This window comes from Rana temporaria, chromosome 1 (assembly GCF_905171775.1).
Source record: "Rana temporaria chromosome 1, aRanTem1.1, whole genome shotgun sequence".
Taxonomy (NCBI): domain Eukaryota; kingdom Metazoa; phylum Chordata; class Amphibia; order Anura; family Ranidae; genus Rana; species Rana temporaria.
In genome coordinates this window covers 5330557-5353230 of record NC_053489.1, presented here as the reverse complement: position 1 = coordinate 5353230, position 22674 = coordinate 5330557, and the positions used below count along the sequence as shown (strand labels likewise).

The window sequence follows — 22674 nt, the reverse complement described above, 5'->3', positions numbered from 1 at the left end:
ATCTTTGAGAGGATCTTGACATCGAGATTCAAAAGTGAGATGGGCCTATATGAGCCGGGTTCTAGAGGGTCTTTCCCTTTTTTCTCCAAAAGTTTGATAATGGCCTGGTTGCCTGTGGGTAGGTAGGGGCCACCTGACCAGATGTGCTGGTAGACGTTGTGAAGGGTGGGGGCAATCATCGAGCAAAATGACTTATAGAATTCCCCCGTGAACTCATCTGGGCCTGGGGCCTTAGAAGGGGCAAGGTTCTTAATGACACTGTGAACCTCCAAAGTGGAGATGGGAGCATTCAGGGCTTCGAGTTGAGAGGGGGAGATCTGATCCAGGGTAGTTTTTTGTAGGAATTCAAGGGCCGTTGGTTTATCTATTGGGTCAGGGGCGTAAAGGGAGGTATAAAACTGACGCATAGTATCATTGATACCTTTCGGGGTGTTATGTACAGAGCCCGACGCGTCCCTAAGGGAAGTGATATGCGTTGGGCGATTCGGGCCTTTGCTCAGTCTTAAGAGTAATTTACCTGCCTTGTTGCCAAATTTATGTAGGGAGGCATCCAGACGTGCCTTTTGGGTCTGCTCGAGGGTCGCTGCCCATGTGTCGAAGGACTGTTTGGCCGTAAGCCAGGTTGTCCGGTTGGTCGGGGAGTCATCTGTGTAGAGGGAGCGTTGAGCCTGGTGAAGTCGTGCGCTGGCCAGTTTGTAATGTCTGAGGGTGTTTCTTTTAAAGGAGGCGGCGTACGCTATTATACAGCCTCTGATGAAAGCCTTACCCGCTTCCCAGAAAATATTGGGATTGTCGGTATGTAGCGCGTTGTTTGAGGCGTAGTCAGACCAGGCTTTCTTCAAATGCTGTTGGAAGTCAGAGTTGTTGTGGAGGTAGGATAGGAACCGCCATATTTTGGGGTTTGAGTGCAAGTCGGGGTTGTCGAGCGTGGAGGAGATCGGGGCGTGATCAGAAATCGCAATGTCATGGATATCAGCTTCAGTAAGCAATGGGAGGAGGGCGTCAGAGCAGAATATATAGTCCAGTCTCGTGAAGACGTTATGGGGGGTAGAGTAAAATATGAATTCCCTGTCTGCCGGGTGACGTAGACGCCATATGTCGTGGAGTTGTAGAGAGTCCATCGTTGATGCCAATAATGTCTGGCTGAGAGTTAATGAGGGGGGTCGCGAATTTCTAATGGAGGATCTGTCGTCTGTCGGGTGCATGGTGGAGTTAAAATCCCCACCTATTAAGTGAGGATGGGGCGGGTCATGCAGTGACCAAGTCGTTAGGTCCCCGAAAAATTTGCTTGTGGGATTGTTGGGGGCATAAACATTTGTGATCACTAAGATTCTAGTCCCCAATTGGACCCCGGCGGATACAAAACGGCCCTCAGAGTCTGAGTCCGTAGAGAGGACCGTGCAGGGGAGGTTTTTGTTGATAAGGATCATTACTCCCGCTTTACGGCCGCTGGAGTCAGAGCCGAGGACCGAGCCCACCCAGAGCTTTCTTATTCATGGATAGTCAGGAGTGGATAAGTGGGTTTCCTGGAGGAGGTCAATGTCAGTTTTAAGTCACTTAAAGTGGCTTACAATTTTCATTCTCTTGTTGGGGGAGCGGAGCCCCTTGACATTCCAAGAGACTATTTTCATGTTGGGACAACCGTTAGGTGGATGTGGGCTGGATTTGGAACCTGAATGTGTGTTAGCTGGAGGAACTGCATGAACAGGGTGCGAAGAGGGAATATGGAGCGACAATTAGCTACGGGGGAGATTGGAGATGGGGGTGTAGATGTAGATGTGGATGTAGATGTAAGTGTAACCGGTGCACATAGGGCAATGTGCACAAAAGAAGGGACGGATGGGGGGAGGGGTGATGGGGAATGGGGGTGAACATAACGAAAAACAAAATCAGGGAACTTCACTTTTTTCTGCATGGAGTCACTGAGTAGGTCAACTCCCAACACAGGACTCATACAGCTGCAGGTTACCCACCACGCATAGAGGGGGAGAGGCAGCGAGAGTAAGGTGTGGGAGGTGAGGACCGGACAGGGACGCCAGTGGGAAAGCGAAAAGGGGAAGATCCTGCATTTAGTTAAGTTTTCAACAGTAAACAACCATATATATATGCATAGCAGAGTAACAATCACTAAAAATAGAATTATTCAGAAAATCTTGCAGCCTACCGGTAGCTCTCAAGGGCGAGAGAGAGGGGTAAGCATATCAGGGGTGAAGAGCATGTCCTGGGGAGAACAAAGTGGATCGTTCGGGATGGCTGAGTGGAACAGAACAGTGGAACAAATGAAAGAGAGTCAAGATGAGGAAATTTGTCGTTGTTCCGGTCCAGATGCTTTGAATCGTTTAGGAGAGTCCTTGCATGGGCTGCCGTGTTCCAGGGCCAAATTCGTGGGTGCTGATTTGGGAGATGGGCTGAGATGAGAGCCTGAGCGTTGTGATCTCAGGAATGCCTCTGCTGTAGATGGGTAGTGGAAGGAGAGTTGTTCGCCATTGGGGGCCTTGAGCCGGAGCACGGCCGGGAAGGCCAAAGTGAACTTAACCTGCATACAGTGTAGCTCTGTGCAGATCTGCTGGAAAGCAATTCTTTTCTTGGAAACTTCAACCGAATAGTCCGCAAAGACCAGGATATTCATGCTGCCTATCCGGAGGGATCTGGATTGTCTGAACTTCTGTAGTATGAGAGCTTTCTCCGAGTAGTTCAGGTACTTGGCGATCACAGGGCGAGGTGATTTGCAATCGGAGTTGAATAGACCCATACGATGGGCACGTTCCACTGTGCAGGGGCCTGGAAGGCCTAGAGCTTCGGGTATGCGGTGTGCGCAGAGATCTGAGAGTGCCGAGGGTTGAAGCGACTCAGGGACGCCTACGAAACGCAAGTTGCTCCTCCTGGATCTGTTCTCCAAATCATCCAGCTTGTCAAGTATGTATTTATTTGTCTTGTCTTGGGCTAGTTCAGTGGATTGGGCCTGATATAGTTCTTCTTTGATATTAGCGATACAGTGCTCGGCCTCATTCAGCCTGGATCCATGCTCCCCCAGCTGGGCCTGGAGCTTCTGCATGCCTGTGTTAACAGAGGTGGCTATCATAGGGGCTAACAGAGCAGCCACTGTTTGGGCAATAAGCTCGATGTTGTGCAGGTCCCCATTGTGTGGAGGGGCTGGGAAGTGTGGAACAGTCTGTGTGGAAGTTGGGGGAGGTGGAGCAGCACTCACCTCCATCGCGGGAGCCGTTTCTGCGGTCAGGTCCGTGTAGGCCGAACCCGGGGCCTCGATTTGCGGCTGCCCCGTCCGTGCCGCGGCGGCCGCGTACGATCGCGCACCGTTTTTTTCTAGGAACTTGTCCATCCTCACCTCGGAAGTGGCGGACGATGTTGGGGGGAATCGGTGGCGGGTCTGCCGATTTTTTAGGCAGATTTGGAGCCTGGTAGCGGGAGCTGATGGGAAAGGCAGCTAGTCCATGCGGCGCCGGAACCGGAAGTGGTGGCTGCTTTTCATTCTTTAGATTTTTAGTGCAGATATTTAATTTTTTACATTTTTATATACAGCTTTGGGCTGCTAAAAGCGCCAGATAAGTATGGGAGCTTGTTTTTTCTGTGGATCTTTTTTGGGGAAATTCAAAAAAAAAAAAAATATATATATATATATATATATATATATATATATATATATATATATATATATATATATATATATATATATACTCCCTGTCAGGAGCATTGTCTCTCCTCCACGAGTGCATGGCTGGCCATCCAGGGGGATTTAAACATCATTGGTTCCCTTATGTAACTATACTGCTTAACATAAGTTCACTTTACCAGGAGAAGACAGCACGTCGCCGAGTACAGCATCGCCAGACACCTTGCTGCCGGCGGTATAGCGGCTTCATGGCAGCCCCACCCCTCCCTCCCGGGATGCGGACGATTTGCACGCACCGCACAGCATAGTTTAATCAACTCGGGGGGGCGTAGCCACGTCAGCACGCCGGGTGCATGTGCAGTGACACATCGGCGGCCATCTTGGTACACCCGGCTTATTTAAACGGCCTGTGGATTCATTAAGAGCAGGGCTGTCAAGGGAGCAACAGCTGTTTAGGCTTGCTCTCCCTTCCAAGAAGTACTGCTGTCGCTCTGCAAAACCAATAATGGACCCCAGCCAGGGTAAAACCTACAATTTAATTGACATTAAATTTAAATAAAAAAAAATAATAATAATATAACAAAAACATTATAGAAAAAAAAACATTTAATTTTTTTGATAGAAAAAAAAAAAAGTTATTTCTTTTGATTTTAAATTGTATCTAGCTACATTGGTTTTTACTTGGTGTAAATTTATTCTTAGCTGTCCTGGATATTGCCATGCTGCATCAAAAAGATCCTCAACATACCACTAGGTAAGGATTGCAACAGACAGGTAGGTTTGTTAAATTATTTAAAAGAGCACTCTATTCAGGCTAATGGAAGCACCTTTTCTGTGATTCTGTTTCCCTAGCCTGCATCGAAACTCAGCCCGCAGATCTTCCCACCGGAGTTCTCGCGACAGGGGATCAAGGGAACAAAGAAGCTTGGGCCATTTTCACTATTCCTCCGCACATACCTCACATCATAGTCAGAGATCTCCCCGGCATACCTCTTCTAAACCAGGGAAGAGAGACTGTTGGGTATGTGGCAAACAGGCCTTGCCGGGGAAATTGGTCTGTGGTAGATGCATTTGGAAGCCACGGTAGATAAAGAAAACCCTACAAGCTCAATAAAGGATCTGATTAAAGTTTCTATTAGGGAGCTGGCCTCATCGCAAGATCTGTCTACACAGCCAGCAGAGCAGAAGGTGGCAGAAGCACCATTCCCTCAAGCGGGGGTAGGAAATACCTTGGATGACGAAACAATCATAACTGATGAAGATCTGTCAACCTTTGATTTTGGCCTAGTAGAGCCGTTTGTGGCCGCAGTTAAGGATGTGATTCAGAGGGAAGAAAATCCGGAACCCCCGTCCAAGACAAAGATATATTTTCCTCACTTATCAAGGAAGGCCTCAAACTTTCCTTTAATGGATGAAATCAAGGGGATAGTTACGGGAGAATGGCAGAGAGTGGATAAAAGACCGGTCGCTTTCAACTGTTTTCTTAAGCTATACCCCCTGGCAGAAGCCGATGCCAAGATTTGTGATTAAATTCCCATAGTGGATGCCTCGGTTATAAGATTAGCAAATAATACAACTCTCCCTCTGGAGGATGCAGTCTACTTTAGAGATGTCCTAGACCGCAGAATCAATTCAGATCACAGGAAGGTGTACCAGGCGACAAGAAGAGCATGCAAACCAGCGGTGGCCTTATCATCCATCTCCAGGGCCACTAGGGTATGGTCAGATAATATTGAAACAGCCCTCAGAAGAGGTCTGGACACAGAAGAAATCATTAAAGCTCTAGACGAGCTGAAGTTAGCCTGGCGGAAGCAGCCATTGATGGCGGAAGCAGCAATTGATGTACTAAGGTGTTCCTCCAGAGCCATGTTATATTCCATCACGGCCAGAAGAGCTTTGTGGCTGAAGCCATGGGCAGCAGACCCTTCCTCAAAACAGTTGTGGTGTCATATCCTTACAACAGAAAGGCTCTGTTTGGCGAAAAGATGGACTCTCTAGGGTTACAGGTGAAAAAAGCGGATTGATTCCTCAGGATAGGAGGAAAGGGTTTGCCCCTAGGTCAACCATCTAACAAAGGGGCAGACTCCTGAAACATAGGGCAGTCCGGCCTGTCCCAGAACCAGAGAGGCACTCAGGTTTCTCTCCTCCAGTCTTTTTAGTCCTCAAGAATACGGGAGAATGGAGACCAGTGCTGGACCTGAAGAAGTTGAACAGATTTATTCGGGTCGAATGCTTCAGAATGAAATCCTTAAATACGGTAATCCTATCAGTACAACCAGGAGATTGGATGGCCTCAATAGACCTCCAAGACACCTACCTCCCACATCCCCATCCACAGTCAGTTCCAACATTTTCTTCAGTTCAGGATAAGCAATCTACACCTCCAGTTCCAGTGTCTCCCTTTTGGGATTTTATCTGCACCCCGAACATTTACCAACATTTACCTTGGCACCTCTCAGAGAGAAAGGGATACGGGTTCTATATTATCTAGACGACATACTGATCCTATCCCAGCGCAAAGACACGCTGATAGAACACGTACAAATAGTCCTGGGCACTTTGATCCAGTCTGGTTGGCTTATCAATTTTTCAAAGAGTCAGCTGACACCAATGCAGGAAACGACATATCTGGGAGCCTTGTTTAACACTCCAGGAAGAACAGTGGGCTAGATTCAGGTAGAGGCGCGCATTGTTACGGCGGCACAGCGTATAATATTTACGCTACGCCGCCGTAAGTTAGAGAGGCAAGTGCTGTATTCACAAAGCACTTGCCTCCTAAGTTACGGCGGCGTAGCGTAAATTGGGCCGGCGTAAGCACGCGTCATTTAAATGAGGATGAGGGGGCGTGTTTTATGTTAATTCTTGGTGACCCATGGTGCTTACCCATGGCAGCATACACCCTCCCTTTATTTTGTATTATCCTATGAGTTCTGAAGACTAGTTACTAAAAATTCCTGGAGGGGGCAACAACTCTTTTTTTTTATAGAGAGTTAAGTCCTGTGGGTCGGTCAGGGGCGGTGCCATGACCATTGGTATGCTGCCATGGGTAGGCACCAGGAAAGGAAAATTGTGAAAAGGTAAGTATTCAATTTTCCATTTTTCATTTATGATCACTATTGGTGGAGTTATCACATCTACATTATAAGTGTTGGTATTCAGACACATTGTAGGTTGCAGATTTCTCATTTGTCTCATCACACATTTTATCACTAAGTGTCGGGCTCTATACATAGAATTATATTATACTATTTGTACTTCTATATCAGACTTCCTGCTGGCGGCTGCTTTTCATTCATTAGATTTTTAGTGCAGATATTTCATTTTTTACATTTTTCTATCCAGCTTTAGAGAACTGTCTGATATTGGAGATATAAAGAGACAACCAGGAGATGAAATATATCTCCATTATTATTATTTGATTTGTGTCGTTTTTTTTTTTATTTCTTTATTCACTTTCTTTACAGCAAATATGTATCAAAAGATAAAAAAAAGACACTTTTCAAACACCATCACAATTTGCAGTTATTATACCCCCCATACCCCCCATACCCCCCTCCTTCCTCCTCTCTATTCCCACCTTTTATTAATGTCTGCCACTTCTCTCCAATATCTTTTTCATTTCTGGACACATCCACCATATGTGAGCCATGGTTCCCACTGCACCGCATTCCCCACCAACATAACCGTAAAACCTCCTTCTGACATTTGTGTGCTTATCAGGTGTTATATACCAGCGTGCTAGACATTTAAAGATAATTTCTGTGGTGTTACTATCTATTGCTGTGGTATGTGTCATCTAAAGTATTTTGCCCACATCTTGATCTTTTTCTCGCTTTCCCAGTTCCTCTTCCCACTTTACTATGAATGGCGGTATTTCCAGCTCCTTCAGTCCCAGAAGCACTTTATAGATCCTAGAGATCCCCCTCTTTGTTCCTACTGCTATACATAGCCACTCAAACGGCCATAGGTTCTCCTTGGATCCTACTGGTTGTGGCAGTGATGTAATGAAATGCTTCAGCTGGGAGTACCGCCATTCCTCAATTACCATTAAAAAATAAATGTAATCCTGTAACGTGTGTATTTTACTTTTCACCATGATGTCTTTTAGTTGTGTATTTTCTTTTTTATCCATTCCCCAAATAATTTCACTTTCCCAGGATTTGTGTAGTTTTGACATAACAGTTCAGGATTGTATATTTATGGAGCCTAAAGATGAAATTTGATGACATTCTCATATTTCTATATTATTTATGTGGTTTAGATATAAAACTGTCCCAGAATATTATTGTCTCAGTCAGTCCTGTTATACTCACTGTAATTCCTTTATCCGGCTTGTTGTCAGAGCTTCCATCAGATCCCTGAAATGAGGACCCTCCAGATTGTTCACAGACAGGTTCAGTGTCCTCAGTGTCCGGTTATTTCTTATTCCAGATGCCAGGTGGGGGGAAGAACTGTCTGTCAGGTGATTATCCTCCAATCTGTAGAAGAAAAGAAGAATGTTACCAGAAGAAAATGAATTTCTCCCCCAGGAATGAATGGAACTATTCTCTACATCTGGGTTTCTCAACCTGTGATATGTTTACCCCTGGGGGTATGTGCACCATGGGCAGGGGGTACACCCAGTTCTCTGTCTCCCAATTCCCGCCTCCTGCACACATAGGCCGCGTACACACGGTCGATCCAAACTGATTAAAATGGTCCGACGGACCGTTTTCATCGGTTCACCGCTGAAGTGGCCTGATGGTCTGATGTGCGTACACACCATCAGTTCAAAAACCGATCGGGTCAGAACGCGGTGACGTAAAACACACGACGTGCTAAAAAAATGAAGTTCAATGCTTCCAAGCATGCGTCGACTTGATTCTGAGCATGCACAGGTTTTGAACCGATGCTTTTGTGTACTAACCATAGGTTTGGACCTATCGAGCAGCAGTCCATCGGTTCGATTTTAAAGCAAGTTCTAACATTTTTAACCGAAGGACAACGGACCGATGGGCCGTACACACGGTCGGTTTGGACCGATGAAACTGGACTTCAGGCCGTTTTCATTGGTTTGGACTGACCCCTGTGTACGTGGCCATACAGTCCCCAGCAGCTTGCTGTAGCCGTGTTGCTTGGGACTGTGCTACCAATGGGGGAAGTGGTCCACTCCATGTGCGAGGGGGGTATCAGGCCGATGGCAGCTGGCTGGGGTCCTGTCAATGGAATGGCCTCCATTGCACAGACCAGAAGATGTTTCCTGGGCCAGGGCTGACTGACCAGGGGCGGTCCCATGTCCTCCCATCTCCTGGCTCCTCCCTCTATCCAGTTCACCTTGGATAGCCTGGAAGTGCCTGCTGTAGTTCCCTGAAAACAGACAGGTGTTTCCTGTCTGCTCAGGAACTACACATGCCAGCATGCCCAGCCATCAGTGCCTCATATAAGTGCAGCCATTAGTGCCTCATATCAGTGCTTCATATCAGTACCATCATCAGTGCCTCATATCAGTGGAGCCATCAATGCCTCATATCAGTGCCTCCATCACTGCAGTCTATCATTGTCTCCTATCAGTGCAGCCATCAGTGCCTCATATCAGTACCGCCATCAGTGCCTCATATCCATGTCTCCATCAGTGCCTCATATCAGTACCGCCATCAGTGCCTCATATCCATGTCTCCATCAGTACCTCATATCAATGCAGCCATCAATGGATATCAGGGCAGCCATCAATGCCTCATATCAGTGCCCGTCTGTGCAGCCTATCAGTGCCTCTATCACTGCAGTCTATCATTGTCTCCTATCAGTGCAGCCATCAGTGCCTCATATCAGTACCTATGTGGAAAAGTGTAGTGCTAACAGTGAGTATATTGTGAAAAAAAATCTAGAATATGTTATACAACACCACAAGTGAACTGATGGTATTAGTATTAATTAAAGTCCATAAATCCTTGACTGGATGAATGAATTGAGATCCAACCAATGTCAGAAATAATGTGTTGAAAAAACGTTTAATGGCTAAATAAGTGAACAGAATCCAACGTTGAAAAGTAAAAAAAATCCACCACCACTTATGACAAGGGGCTTATTTGTACACTTTTCCACATATGTTTTTCTAGCAATTTTTGATCTCGCTTGCTGTGTTAGCTGCTCCATTATTTTCTAATAGATAGCACAGTATTTTTTCTTTTTGTAACCTCATATCAGTACTGCCACCAGTGTCTCCATCAGTGCCTCATATCAGTGCCTCATATCAGTGCAGCCATCAGTACCTCATATCAGTGCAGCCATCAATCCCTCATATCAGTGCAGCCATCAGTACCTCATATCAATGCAGCCATCAGTGTCTCCATCAGTACCTCCTATCAGTGCAGCCATCAGTGCCTCATATCAGTACCACCATCAGTGCCTCATAACAGTGCCTCTATCAGTGCCTCATATCAGTGCCTCATAACAGTCCCTCATATCAGTACCTCATATCAGTACCTCATATCAGTGCAGCCATTAGTGCCTCATATCAGTGCAGCCTATCAGTGAAGCCATTAGTGTCTCCCATCAGTACAGCCATCAGTGCAGCCTATCTCATAAGTGCCCATCACTTTCTTGAGACAGTGAGACTTGTAGGGGTACTTTGCCGTAAAAGGTTGAGAAACACTGCTTTGCATGAATGAAACTCATTTCTCTATATTGGAATCATTTATATTAGATCAGTTTATAAAACTCCAGGAAATTTATGTAGCACCCTCTACCATAAGTAGGTGCTAAATAAAAGGGAAAAAGTTGCGCTACTAAAAAAAGGCGTGTATAAGGATAGCAGCCTGCACCAACAATGGAACAATATTGTGTACAAAAATAAAAAATAAAAATGAGGCGCTAAAAGAAGACAGTGGACAATGAAGTTCACTGACATGAAGAAATATAAACAATAGTGAATATCATATCATATGAATCATATTATGGCTCATCTCATAAGTCAAAACAATACCCATCTCGTTGTCGTTTAGGGTAACCATAAAAACATGTAGCGATTCTTCATCACCTTGCCATAGGAGGAGGATGTCGTCTATATAACGAGCCCACAGCGTCAATTCAGGGCTCTGTAGGGCATAGACGACATCCTCCTCCCACTGGGCCACGAAAAGGTTAGCCAAACTGGGGGAAAATTTAGCCCCCATAGCGACACCTTTGGTTTGAAGAAAAAACTCATCATTGTACCAAAAGTAGTTGCCCTGAGTGGCAAATCTGAGTAGTTCCATGATGAACAGTTGTTGGCCCTCTGTAATGGAACTCTTGGTGAATAGAAAATATTCAACAGCTTTAAACCCCAATCTGTGTGGGATGGAAGTATAGAGGGATGTAACATCGGCTGTCACCAATATACATACATCCTGATAATCCACAGACTGGAGCCGACGTATAGTATCTCCCGTATCTTTGAGAAAAGATTGGACTGTACGTACTAACGGCTGAAGGTGGAAATCAATATATCTACCAATTCTGGAAGTCACAGAATTAATCCCACTCACGATAGGTCTACCTGGGGGCTGTGTGACACTTTTGTGGATTTTGGGGAGATAATACATGACCGGGATTCGAGGGACCACCGGTACTAAGTACTCTTTCTCTTTTTTATCCAAAATACCATCCTGAAATCCTTTGTTTATCAATCCTGATAGTGCCTTTTGGAGTTTCTTAGTAGGATCCTGGGAGAGAGCAGTATAAGTACTCGCATCTCCCAATATCCGACACATTTCTAAGTGGTAATCACTTTTATCCAAAATGACCACTCCCCCACCCAGGAGCAGGGCGAATGATCAAGTCCCTGCGTTCACACAGGGACTTGAGCCCTATTTTGATTCAAATGTTTTTTATTGAGGTTTTTCATTTGTACAGGTAAGCAGGTACAATAACATAGCAAGAAGGATAACTGAACCTGGCAGTATACAAAACAGTATAATAAACATGTACATGTGTGCACTTCTTAAACACGCATAGTCCAGTGTGGAACGTAAACGTTAATCAGTCAATGTGCTCGCCTATGACACTGGTGGTAAGGAACTGTAGTGACATAGTGCACCATTAGTGTTAGATGGGGGGGGGGTAATGGGGAGGGGGAGTTGGGGGGGGGGATGGAGAGTAGAGAAAGGGTGAGGGAGGTGGACAGCAGAGTCAAGAGAGTATATTCTATATCGTTATGTAGTCATTAGTCGTGTGTGTTCGTGTACCATAGAATCCAGGGGTTCCATAGGTTTATCACCTTAGTGAATGTGGGTTTTCCCCGAGAGAGGATAGTTTCATAGGTGCAGTGCGATTGCACTAATGCGATGACTTCCGTGAGTGTGGGTGTGTCTTTCGTTTTCCATTTCCTAGCAATCAAGAGCCGTGTGGCCAGTAGAACATGAGTGGTTACTAGTCGGAGGTTCGGTGGTATATTTTCAATAGTCAGATTAAGGATGGCTAGGTGTGGAGATATTGTGATGGGGAGATGAAGAATCTCCTGTATCGTCTTCTCTATGTCAGTCCAGAGTTGTCGTATGTGCGGGCAGGACCAGAAAATATGTATAAGTGTGCCCGGCAGGCCACAGTCTCTCCAGCAGGAGTCAGAGGTGTGTGTGTAAAATTTTGCTATCCTGTGTGGTGTCATATACCATCGCATTAGCAATTTTTGAGTGAGTTCCCATAGAGAGGTGCAGGATGTATATTTGTAGGTAGACTGAATTGCCATTTGCCATTGTTGGTCAGAGAATTGGCCCTGGAGGTCAGTTTCCCAGTCGGTGAGGGTTTTGAATTTCTGGAATGTGGTCTTGTCTTGTAAGGTGGAGTATATCAGCGAAGTGCCTCGGACCTTGGGGGCGTCCGAGAAAAAGTATTTCCATACCTTGAGGGGCAAAGAGCCCTCCAGGGAAGGGTTTGCTGCCAGGCATGTTCGTAGCCTGTAATAGGTAAAGTAGTCTTTGTCAGGCGCCCCGAAGTCATATTGGATGTGTGAGAATGATTTGGTAGTCGTGATCTGGCGGAGGTCAGAGGTGAGTGTCATACCGTCAGTTAGCCAGGTGGGGAGAGTCAAGTCCGGAGATAACAGTCGTAGTGTACTAAGGGGGACAGGTACAGGTTTGGTGCTTTGATTCTTCCAGTGGGTGTGATGGAGCAGCTTCCATGCTTTGACAGCGGCCTGAATGGTGGGGGAGTACAGGGTCAATGGTGAGTTTTGTGCGACCGCACTGAATAGCCAAGTGGATAGGTTAGGGCCCGGTGTCGCAGTGTTTTCTATATTGCTCCAGAGTGAGGTAGGTTGTGCTGTGAACCATTCCGTCATTTGTGCAAGTACCGTCGCTAGGTAGTAGTCTCTGATATCGACGTGTCCCATCCCACCCACCGACCTGTGTTTGATGAGTTTTGTATGACTGCATCTAGATTTCTTACCTTGCCATAGAAAGTTGGTTAGAATGGACTGGAGGGAATTGAGGTAGGAGCGTGAGAGGGGTATAGGTAATGTGCGAAAGGTGTATAGTAGCTTAGGTAGCACCATCATTTTAAAGGCCGCGAGGCGACCCACCCAGGAGAATTCATGTTTGGAGATTTGTGCAGTTTCTTGGGTCAACAGTCGTCTAAGTCTATCGTAGTTATGAGTAGCGATGTTTTTCAAGGACCTGAAGAGTGAGATACCCAGGTATGTTATCCCCTCTTCAGTCCAGGAGTATGGGTAAGTAGTTCTGAGGATGTTGCTCGTGACTGCATCTAAGCCTAGGTCTAGAATGTGGGACTTGTGTTCGTTTACTTTGTAGTATGAGACATTGCTAAATCTTTTCAATAAAGTTTGTACCGAAGCCAGGGAGGTGAGGGGATTTGTAATCATCAGGATCACGTCATCAGCAAATAAATTAATTCTATGGTCAACCGCCCCAATTTGGAAGCCCATTATATTGGAGTGAACCCGGACGTGTTCCGCTAATGGTTCCATCACTAAGTTGAAAATGAGCGGGGACAAAGGGCAGCCCTGGCGGGTGCCATTAGTGATAGAGAATGGTTTAGAGATCATTTCCGAGGTGTATACCTGTGCCGAGGGGGAGGAGTATAATGCCATTATAGCCGACAGTATAGTCCCCTGAAAACCAAATTTGACAAGGGTAGCTTTCATGTATTCCCAGTGGACTCTATCGAACGCCTTCTCCGCATCCAGGGAAAGGAGCAGAGAAGGCGTTCGACTCGAGCCCGCACCATGGATGATATTAATGATCCTTCGAGTGGCGTCAAAAGTTTGTCTGCCTTTTGTGAAGCCAGATTGGTCATTGTGTATGAGTAATGGCATTAGATCAATCAGCCTATTGGCAATGAGCTTGGCATAAATTTTGGTATCAAGGTTAAGGAGCGATATGGGTCTAAAATTTTGTGGAGTAGTAGGTTCCTTGCCTGGCTTCGGCAACGTAACAACCAGTGCGGATAGCATTTCTGGAGGGAGAGAGGAGGACGAGGCAGCGTCATTGCATACGTTGGTAAGGAAGGGAGCTAGGATAGTTCCAAACTGTTTGTAGTACTCGCTAGTGAGTCCATCGGGGCCTGGGGATTTGTTAGTAGGCAGTTTAGAGATTGTGAGCAGGATTTCTTGGGGGGTAAATGGGGCGTTCAATGTTTCCAGTTGGTCTCCGGAGAGACGGGGGAGTTTAATCTCCTCTAGGAATGATGCTATATCCTGAGGGGAGGGTTGGGGAATAGAGGCGTCTTCTTTTAAATTGTAAAGCGTATTATAGTAATGACGGAAGGCTTCCGCAATAGCTGAGGGGTCCGTTAGTTTTTGATTCGAGACCGGGTGGTAGAGGTGGGCAATTTTGGTTTTGGAGTAGTGTCCTTTGATCTTGGTGGCCATAGCCTTCCCTGCCTTGTTACCAGTGGAGTAGTGGTGGGCTCTAAAGTGGGTATGGGCCTTCTGAAAAGAATCTAGGAGGTGGGTTCTCAGTTCTTGTCTGAGGAGGTCTAGTTTGCGTTTGGTATCAGGGTTTGGGTGAGATTGGTTATGGGATTCTAGCACTTTAATTTCGGCCGTGAGGGTGTCTAGACGCTGGGATCTCCTCCTCCTCTCCCTAGCTCCAAGTTGGACAAAGACCCCCCGAATGAATGCCTTATGGGCATTCCATAGAGTTGAAGCATTATCAACAGAACCAGCATTGAGGATAAAAAATTCTTTTAGGCAGTCTCTGAGGTGTACTGAGTAGGTTGGGGAATGTATGATATCTGCATTAGCTCTCCACATCCTTGTGGTGGCTGAGGACGGGGAGTCGCACAAAGTCAAGGTGACTGGGGCATGGTCCGACCATGTGATGGTAGAAATCTCAGATGCTGAAGCTGTAGTTAGAGTCCACTTGTCAATCAAAAAATAGTCAATTCGCGTGTAGGAATTGTGGCATGGAGAAAAATAAGAATAGTCCCTCTCGGTAGTATGGTGGCAACGCCACACGTCATACAGATCGTGTGAATGCATGAAGGAGCCCATAGGAGATGTTGGTCTGCTAGATCTGGAAGAAGCGTCTATGGAGTTGTCAGGGACTATGTTGAAGTCTCCGCAGACGATGAGACGTCCGTGTTTGAAGCGGTTAATTTTCTTCATCAGCTTAGCCAGGAAGCTGATCTGCTTTTTGTTAGGGGCATAGACCGTCACAATGGTATATCTGATGTTATTCATGGAACAGTCCACTGCGAGATATCTGCCATTGGGGTCAATCAGGGTGTCATGGAGTTGGAAAGTCACTGTGGTTTTGAAGGCAATGAGTACGCCATTTTTCTTGTCAGGGCCAGATGCCTTGAAGATGTTGGGGAAATTTTTGTTAGTGCAGGAGGGTTCCGCGGTAAGTTTAAAGTGTGTCTCCTGTGCACAGAGGACATCACAATGGGAATCGTGGGCAGTTTTCCAGAGGGAGGCCCTCTTGACCGGGTGGTTTAGTCCTTTAACGTTGAGTGAAAGAAATTTCGGCATCTTGGATTTGGTGTAAAGTGCAAAAAGGTAGAGAGTTACTTACAGTTCGCGGGTAGTGTAGCGAGGTCAGTAGGGGAATCCGTGAAGTCCGGCGGAACCTGAGAGTCACCGATGAGGAGCTTTCAGAGAAGGCTGTGACGTGGTAGGTGCTCGCTCTCCGGGGTACAGGGTGAACAGGAAGAGAAACAAGAGTACAACAGTTAGTGTAAGGTTGGTACAGGGGGGGAGGAAGGGCACAGGTGAGGGGGAATCAAAAAAAGAACAAGGGTCAGTAGTATACCAGTAGAACTACTGAGTGTTGGCGGAGGGTGAAAGTCCGTGAACTATCTGCAACGAGCAGGCACTGAATCGGAGTGCAAAATTAAACTGGCAGGATGAACGCACTGACCTCAGGTTCATTTGGTAGTAGTGGAGCGAGAGCTTTTGAAGGGGTTCTGGAAGGCCTCTGAGGGCGATGCATGCGGTGGGGTGTCGCTGTCAGGAAGGATTTTCCATTGCCTCAGGAGTTTGATACCTTCTTCCACTGTGTGGATGCTGTGTTTCACGCCATTTTTGGTCACCGTGAGTTTAGTCGGGAATCCCCATTGGTAGGGTATCTTGTGGTTGTTGAGAGGCTTGGTGATCGTTTGGAGCTGGCGCCTTTGTTGCCTGGTGTATTGGGAGATGTCGGCAAAAAGTTGTATTTTTGAGTAAGGTGGTGGTAATTGGTCCATGCGTCTGTTTTTTGCCAGCAGCATATCTTTAGCATGAAAAAAATGGATCCTCATCAGGGTGTCGCGTGGGACCTCCGCAGGGAGATGAGGGGGTTTTGGTAGGCGGTGGATGCGATCGATGATGGTCTCCACGGGAGGGAGTTCAGGCAGCAGGGTAGAAATCAGTTTTCTAGCATAAGAGTTCAGATCCGCCGGGACCACCGTTTCTGGTATACCGCGTATTTTGACATTATTGCGGCGTGATCTGTCCTCGAGGTCCGCCATTTTAGCCCGTACCCACTGCTGTTCGTCTCTAGTGTGGTCATGGGCATCCACCAGGTCATTTACTGTATCTGTCATGGCACTCATTTTATGCTCAATATGTCCCATCCTAGCCCCTACGTGCACCATTTCAGTTTTAAATGCTGTGAACATGGTGGAGATGTCATTGTGCAGTGAGCTGTGTAGGGAGATCAGCATTTCTTTTAACAGCGTGTCAATCACAGGCTGGTTTGTAGTGGGGAAGGCCGCAATGGGGGAGGAGGCCGGAGGCAGCGTGAGGAGATTATCTATGGCAGGTCTCACCTCAGGGTTCTGAGCGCCGGTGTCCAGGCGCATCCGCGCTTTCGCTGGGCTATTTGAGGCTGAGGACGATCCAGTGAGCTGGGGGACACTGTGTGGCACGGTGGACGGGTCCTCCTCATCAGGTAGGTCCGTGTAGGCTCTGTCTCCTCGCGGGGAGCGGTCGCGGGCGCCATCTTGGATTTGGCTTCCCGGCGCCATAGCAAAGAAATCAGTCAGTTTTCTCGGCAGTCTGTATTCTTTCCATTTGCGGGTGGTCCCCGACTGGTTCCCCGATGTTTGGGGGTCTTGGTGCTGCATTGTGGGTGTGCTGGTCAGTGCTTGGAGCGATCGATTCTCCGTTCAGTGCAGGAGCTGGGATCTCAGGCGTCCATTCAGCTCGGCGGTTAGTCACGCCCCCCTTGAGCCCTATTTTGATATCTGGGTGGTCATAAGTACGTTTTTTGGGAAGTGTATCTAAGTCATTCAAGACTAGATCACGGAATACTTTAATTTAAGGTGCTGTAACACTGGAAGGGTTGAATAGGGATTGATTGGACAAACCTGAATGTACAATGCTTCCAGGTTGTGTGTTAGTCACTTTAGGCTGATAGGGATTGGCCATAAAGTGCCTCTGTACGTTCAATTTGCAGATGTATTTGTGAACATCCACAAATGTCTCAAATGTATTAAGCTGTTTGGATGGAACGAACTTAAGGCCCTTGTCAAGGGTCCTAAATTCCGCGTCTGAAAATACACCCTGACTCAGATTAAAAATGCCACTGCACTTTAGAGCTTCCTTTTTTTTCCTGGCCCGCCTCCCCCCTCGGGTGCCTCTTTTGTTTCTGCACTTCGTTTGGGGCCTGTAGGAACTCTGGGAAAATCCCCTCCATAGGAGGAATCAGGATGAGGGCGGTTATAAGTGTATGGAGATCTATTATAAGGATCATGATCTCTCTCCATGTAGGGATAGTGGTTAGTGTATCCCTCATGCTGGTAAGTGTCCCTCAGGGGTGAGAACCTGTTATAAGTTCTAACTGGGGTCCGGTTGGAGTAATGCTGTTCGTGATGGTAATCATCACGGTCCCTATAAGGATCTCGTGGTGATCTATCACAAATATGATGGTCAGAATGTCTATGGCCATCATTACGTCCCGATTGGGATCCTCTGCCCCGACTCCTCCCTCCTCTTCCTCTAGAACCACCCCTAGAAGCGTAGTTGGGAGTCTTACCCTGTTGGACCACTGGGTTACGAGGGGGTTCAATTCTACTAGATGTAGGGATCAAAGGAGTCGGTTTTGTAATATTATTCATATCACCAGTAATGGCTGTGTCAGGGAACCAGCTCTGCCAGTCACCGATTGCCGCACATGCGTGGTAGAGCCGCGCTCCGGCGCGTACCCGTGCGTGAAAGGCGCGCACGTGCACGCATGTGCGGTCTGGCGCTGCGGCGCGTGCACAGGCACGCACCCCCCCGGAACCAATCAGAGGCCTGACAGGGCTATTTAAACCAGCTCCTGTCTCATGGCGGGTTGCTGGTTTGTCTTCAGCTTGTGCTTGGACTCTCTGCCATTGTACCTGTATCACCGACCCGGACTTTCGCACGACTCTGCTCGACTCTGCTCTCCCTCCGAACCTGACCTTGGCTTTTGTTCCCAGATACGCTGTCTTCTCCAACCCCTGACCTCTGGCTCGTCTTTGGACTTGTTGCTCTCTCCTACCCTTGAACCTCGGCTTGCACCCCGGACCTGGACTCGATTGATTCCTTTTTTGAGCACATGGCAAAGTTATATGACGATCCGCAACACACGGCCACGTCCGAAGCCGTCCTCCATAACTTGGCCCAAGGGAGAAGACCCATTGAGGACTACACGGCCGAGTTCCGAAAGTGGTCAGCCGACACAGGCTGGAATGAAGCCGCCTTGAAATATCAGTTCCGACAAGGGCTCTCGGAAGCCCTCAAGGACGAGCTGGCGAGGACGGAGGCCCCTGCCTCTCTAGAACGCCTGATCCAATCCGCCACCCAGTTAGACAGGCGCCTACGAGAATGGCGCTCCGAGCGTTTCCAAGCCATACGCTCCACCTGGATACCTCCAAGGCCCTCTCCAGCTCCACCGCCTCCCGCGGCTCCTCCAGTTACCTCTTTTCCTGACCCTGAGCCAGGGGCGTCGTTAGGCCCGGGCTAGGGGGGCTGGAGCCCCGAATGTGACCACGAAAAGCCCCGAGTCTCAAAAAGGCACCATACACTATTTAGCCCCGAACGCCGCCGAGCAGGAAGCGATCTGATCCGCCGAGTCACAGGTCCCGCCTTCTGGAGCCTGCAGAACATATGATGGACATCCCAGTGGTCCAATGTCCAACCGTGGGATGTGTGAAGTCCATCATACACGCCGCCGGCTCCAGAAGGTGGGAATTTCCAATCCCGCAGCCGCCGCCACATCACTGAGATCCCCGCTCAGCGCTGAAGCGCGACTCAGAAGACTGAGGAGAGATGAGATCAGGGCAGCAGAGAAGCGATCAGGCCATGCCCGGACCGCGGCCACCGAGAGGCCGCCAGGCTGCAAAGTTATATGACGATCCGCAACACACGGCCACGTCCGAAGCCGTCCTCCATAACTTGGCCCAAGGGAGAAGACCCATTGAGGACTACACGGCCGAGTTCCGAAAGTGGTCGGCCGACACAGGCTGGAATGAAGCCGCCTTGAAATATCAGTTCCGCCAAGGGCTCTCGGAGCCCGAGAGGCCGCTCAGCGCTGAAGCGTGACTCAGAAGACTGAGGAGAGATGAGATCAGGGCAGCAGAGAAGCGATCGGGCCATGCCCGGACCGCGGCCACCGAGAGGCCGCCAGGCTGCAAGACAAGTCTCATCTAGCCTCTCCGCGGCCGCCCGGGTGGATGTAAACACAGAGGGGGGAGAAGCTAGATGAGAAGCCTTCGCCCTCTCCACGGCCGGGGGGGGGATGACTGCGGGGGGAGGAGCCAGAGCAGACACCCACTGGCTGCTGCTACAACACCGGCCCGGATAGCAGAAAACGTGAGTACAGCCCCCCCCCTCCTGTAACCTGGATAGGAGAAGCAGTGGGGGCGGCTGCATATAAAAAAAATCCTTTTCTCCATCTCCCTTCTGCAGTATTGGAATGCCTGAGGCTGCGGGAGGTGGAGAAAAAGCAGGCATTCCAATACTGCAGAAGGGAGATGGAGAAAATTATTTTTTATATGCAGCTGCCCCACTGCTCCTCCTATACCACCCATACTCTTTGCCTCCTCGTGATCTCCACCTCCCCCCCAGTACTCTGCCACCCCCCAGTGATCTCCACCTCCCCCAGTACTCTGCCACCCCCAGTGATCTCCACCTCCCCCCAGTACTCTACCACCCCCCAGTGATCTCCACCCCCCCCCCAGTACTCTGCCACCCCCAGTGATCTCCACCTCCCCCAGTACTCTGCCACCCCCCAGTGAGTGATCTCCACCTACCCCCAGTACTCTGCCACCCCCCAGTGAGTGATCTCCACCTACCCCCAGTACTCTGCCACCCCCAGTGATCTCCACCCCCCAGGGCTCTCTGCCACCCCCAGGGCTCTCAACCTCCCCCCAGAGCTCTCAACCTCCCCCCAGAGCTCTCTGCCACCCCCCAGTGCTCTCCACCTCCCTCCATGCTCTCTGCTACCCCCCAGTGCCCTTAACCTCCACCCAGAGCTCTCTGCCACCCCCCAGTGCTCTCCACCTCCCTTCATGCTCTCTGCTACCCCCCAGTGCTGTTCACCTCCCTTCATGCTCTCTGCCACCCCCATCCATGCTCTCTGCCCCCTTCCTCCATGCTCTCTGCCACCCCCCTCCATGCTCTCTGCCACCCCCCCAGTGCTCTCTGCCACCCCCCTCCATGCTCTCTGCCACCCCCCTCCATGCTCTCTGCCACCCCCCTCCATGCTCTCTGCCACCCCCCTCCATAGTGCTCTCTGCCACCCCCCTCCATAGTGCTCTCTACCACCCCCCTCCATAGTGCTCTCTGCCACCCCCTCCATAGTGCTCTCTGCCACCCCCCTCCATAGTGCTCTCTGCCACCCCCTCCATAGTGCTCTCTGCCACCCCCTCCATAGTGCTCTCTGCCACCCCCTTTATAGTGCTCTCTGCCACCCCCCTCCATAGTGCTCTCTGCCACCCCCCAGTGCTCTATGCCACCCCCCCAGTGCTCTCTGCCACCCCCAGTACTCTCCGCCACCCCCCAGTACTCTCCACCTCCCTCCATGCTCTCTGCCACACCACCCCCCAGTGCTCTCTGCCACACCACCCCCAGTGCAGTGCTCTCTGCCACACCACCCCCTAGTGCTCTCTGCCACCCCCTAGAGCTATATGCCCCCCCCCCCCCCCCCCAGGCAAGAGGGCTTTTTTTTATTATTATTTAATAAGGGATTGCTGCTGAAATAAGATGCTGCATGTTAGTGGTGCCAAATCTGCTGCTTCTGGACTGTCCTGGATTCATAGTGGATCTTCTTGGTGGGGTGGATTTGGAACTCAATTAACCATTTGGATATGGCTGATCACCAGCACCTACTCCAAGACCATCGCTGGCCCAAGCAATGAAGGTGAGCTCTATTATTTATCATCCTTATTTAGGTGTGTACATTAACCCTAAACACATTAGGCAGCAACGCTGACAATCAAAGTGCAGGATCTCTGTGACACCATCATTCATCACAGGAAAAAGCAAGGAAACTATAATATATGCATATGTTTACATGTGTGCTGCATTCATACTGGGTCTAGGGTGCTGGCAATCACTAATAATAGGTATTAGGTAGCATGTACAGATTAAGTAAAATGGCAAGAGCCAAGCATGTCACTTCTATGTATTTAGCTGTATAGAGTAGTTTACAAATAACTTGTATATGTTTACAAATATCTTGTATGGTTCTACATCTAACTTGTATGTGTCTACTAATAACTTGTATGGTTTATAGTTGATTGTGTATGTATGTAGGTCAGGTCAGTGTATGTAGGACAGGTCAGTGGGTCAGGTCAGTGTATGTAGGACAGGTCAGTGTATGTAGGACAGGTCAGTGGGTCAGGTCAGTGTATGTAGGTCAGGTCAGTGTATGTAGGACAGGTCAGTGGCTCAGGTCAGTGTATGTAGGGCAGGTCAGTGTATGTAGGACAGGTCAGTGTATGTAGGACAGGTCAGTGGGACAGGTCAGTGTATGTAGGACAGGTCAGTGTATGTAGGACAGGTCAGTGTATGTAGGACAGGTCAGTGGGACAGGTCAGTGGGACAGGTCAGTTGGACAGGTCAGTGTATGTAGGACAGGTCAGTGGTTCAGGTCAGTGTATGTAGGACAGGTCAGTGTATGTAGGTTATGTCAGAACACACACACAAGTAGAACAGGATATGTGTTTTAGGTAGGTCACCCCCGCGCCACTCCACCGACCGCGCCCGAACCCCCCCCCCCAGGTGCCGGCCTGAAGCCCCTGGTCTTTTTGCCACCTAGCAATGCCCCTGCCCTGAGCCGATGCAGCTCGGGCTGGTCCGAGCTCCTCTTACCACCAAGGAAAGACAACGGAGGCGCCAAGCCAATCTGTGCCATTACTGCGGAGGGGCTGGCCACTTCCTCCGCAGTTGCCCTGTAAGACCTAGTAAGTCAAAGCCGCAAACTGCTTACAATTTCCATGTTAACGTTGAACAAAAAGGGTTTTTATTTGTGACTAAACCAAAAACAACGCTTTATTCAGCACACAGGGAAAAATATTAAAGTAAAAGTCAGCTTGTCTCCAGCATAAACAAATAGACTGTTTTTCTTCAGCACAGCAATAAATCAAAGCAAAAGCACATACGGTTTTAGGCAGGTCTTCAC

General features: G+C 48.6%; 1 protein-coding gene across 3 annotated transcripts in view; it reads right to left on the bottom strand.

Annotated features, from left to right (window-relative positions):
- LOC120922844 (NACHT, LRR and PYD domains-containing protein 12-like) overlaps positions 1-22674 on the bottom strand; it is a 233827-nt gene that overhangs the window by 138212 nt on the left and 72941 nt on the right. For all 3 annotated transcript variants that reach the window (XM_040334845.1, XM_040334901.1, XM_040334856.1), the window contains exon 7: positions 7945-8109. In XM_040334845.1, the coding sequence (XP_040190779.1) occupies positions 7945-8109 (165 nt within the window). The remainder of the gene's footprint in view (positions 1-7944; positions 8110-22674) is intronic.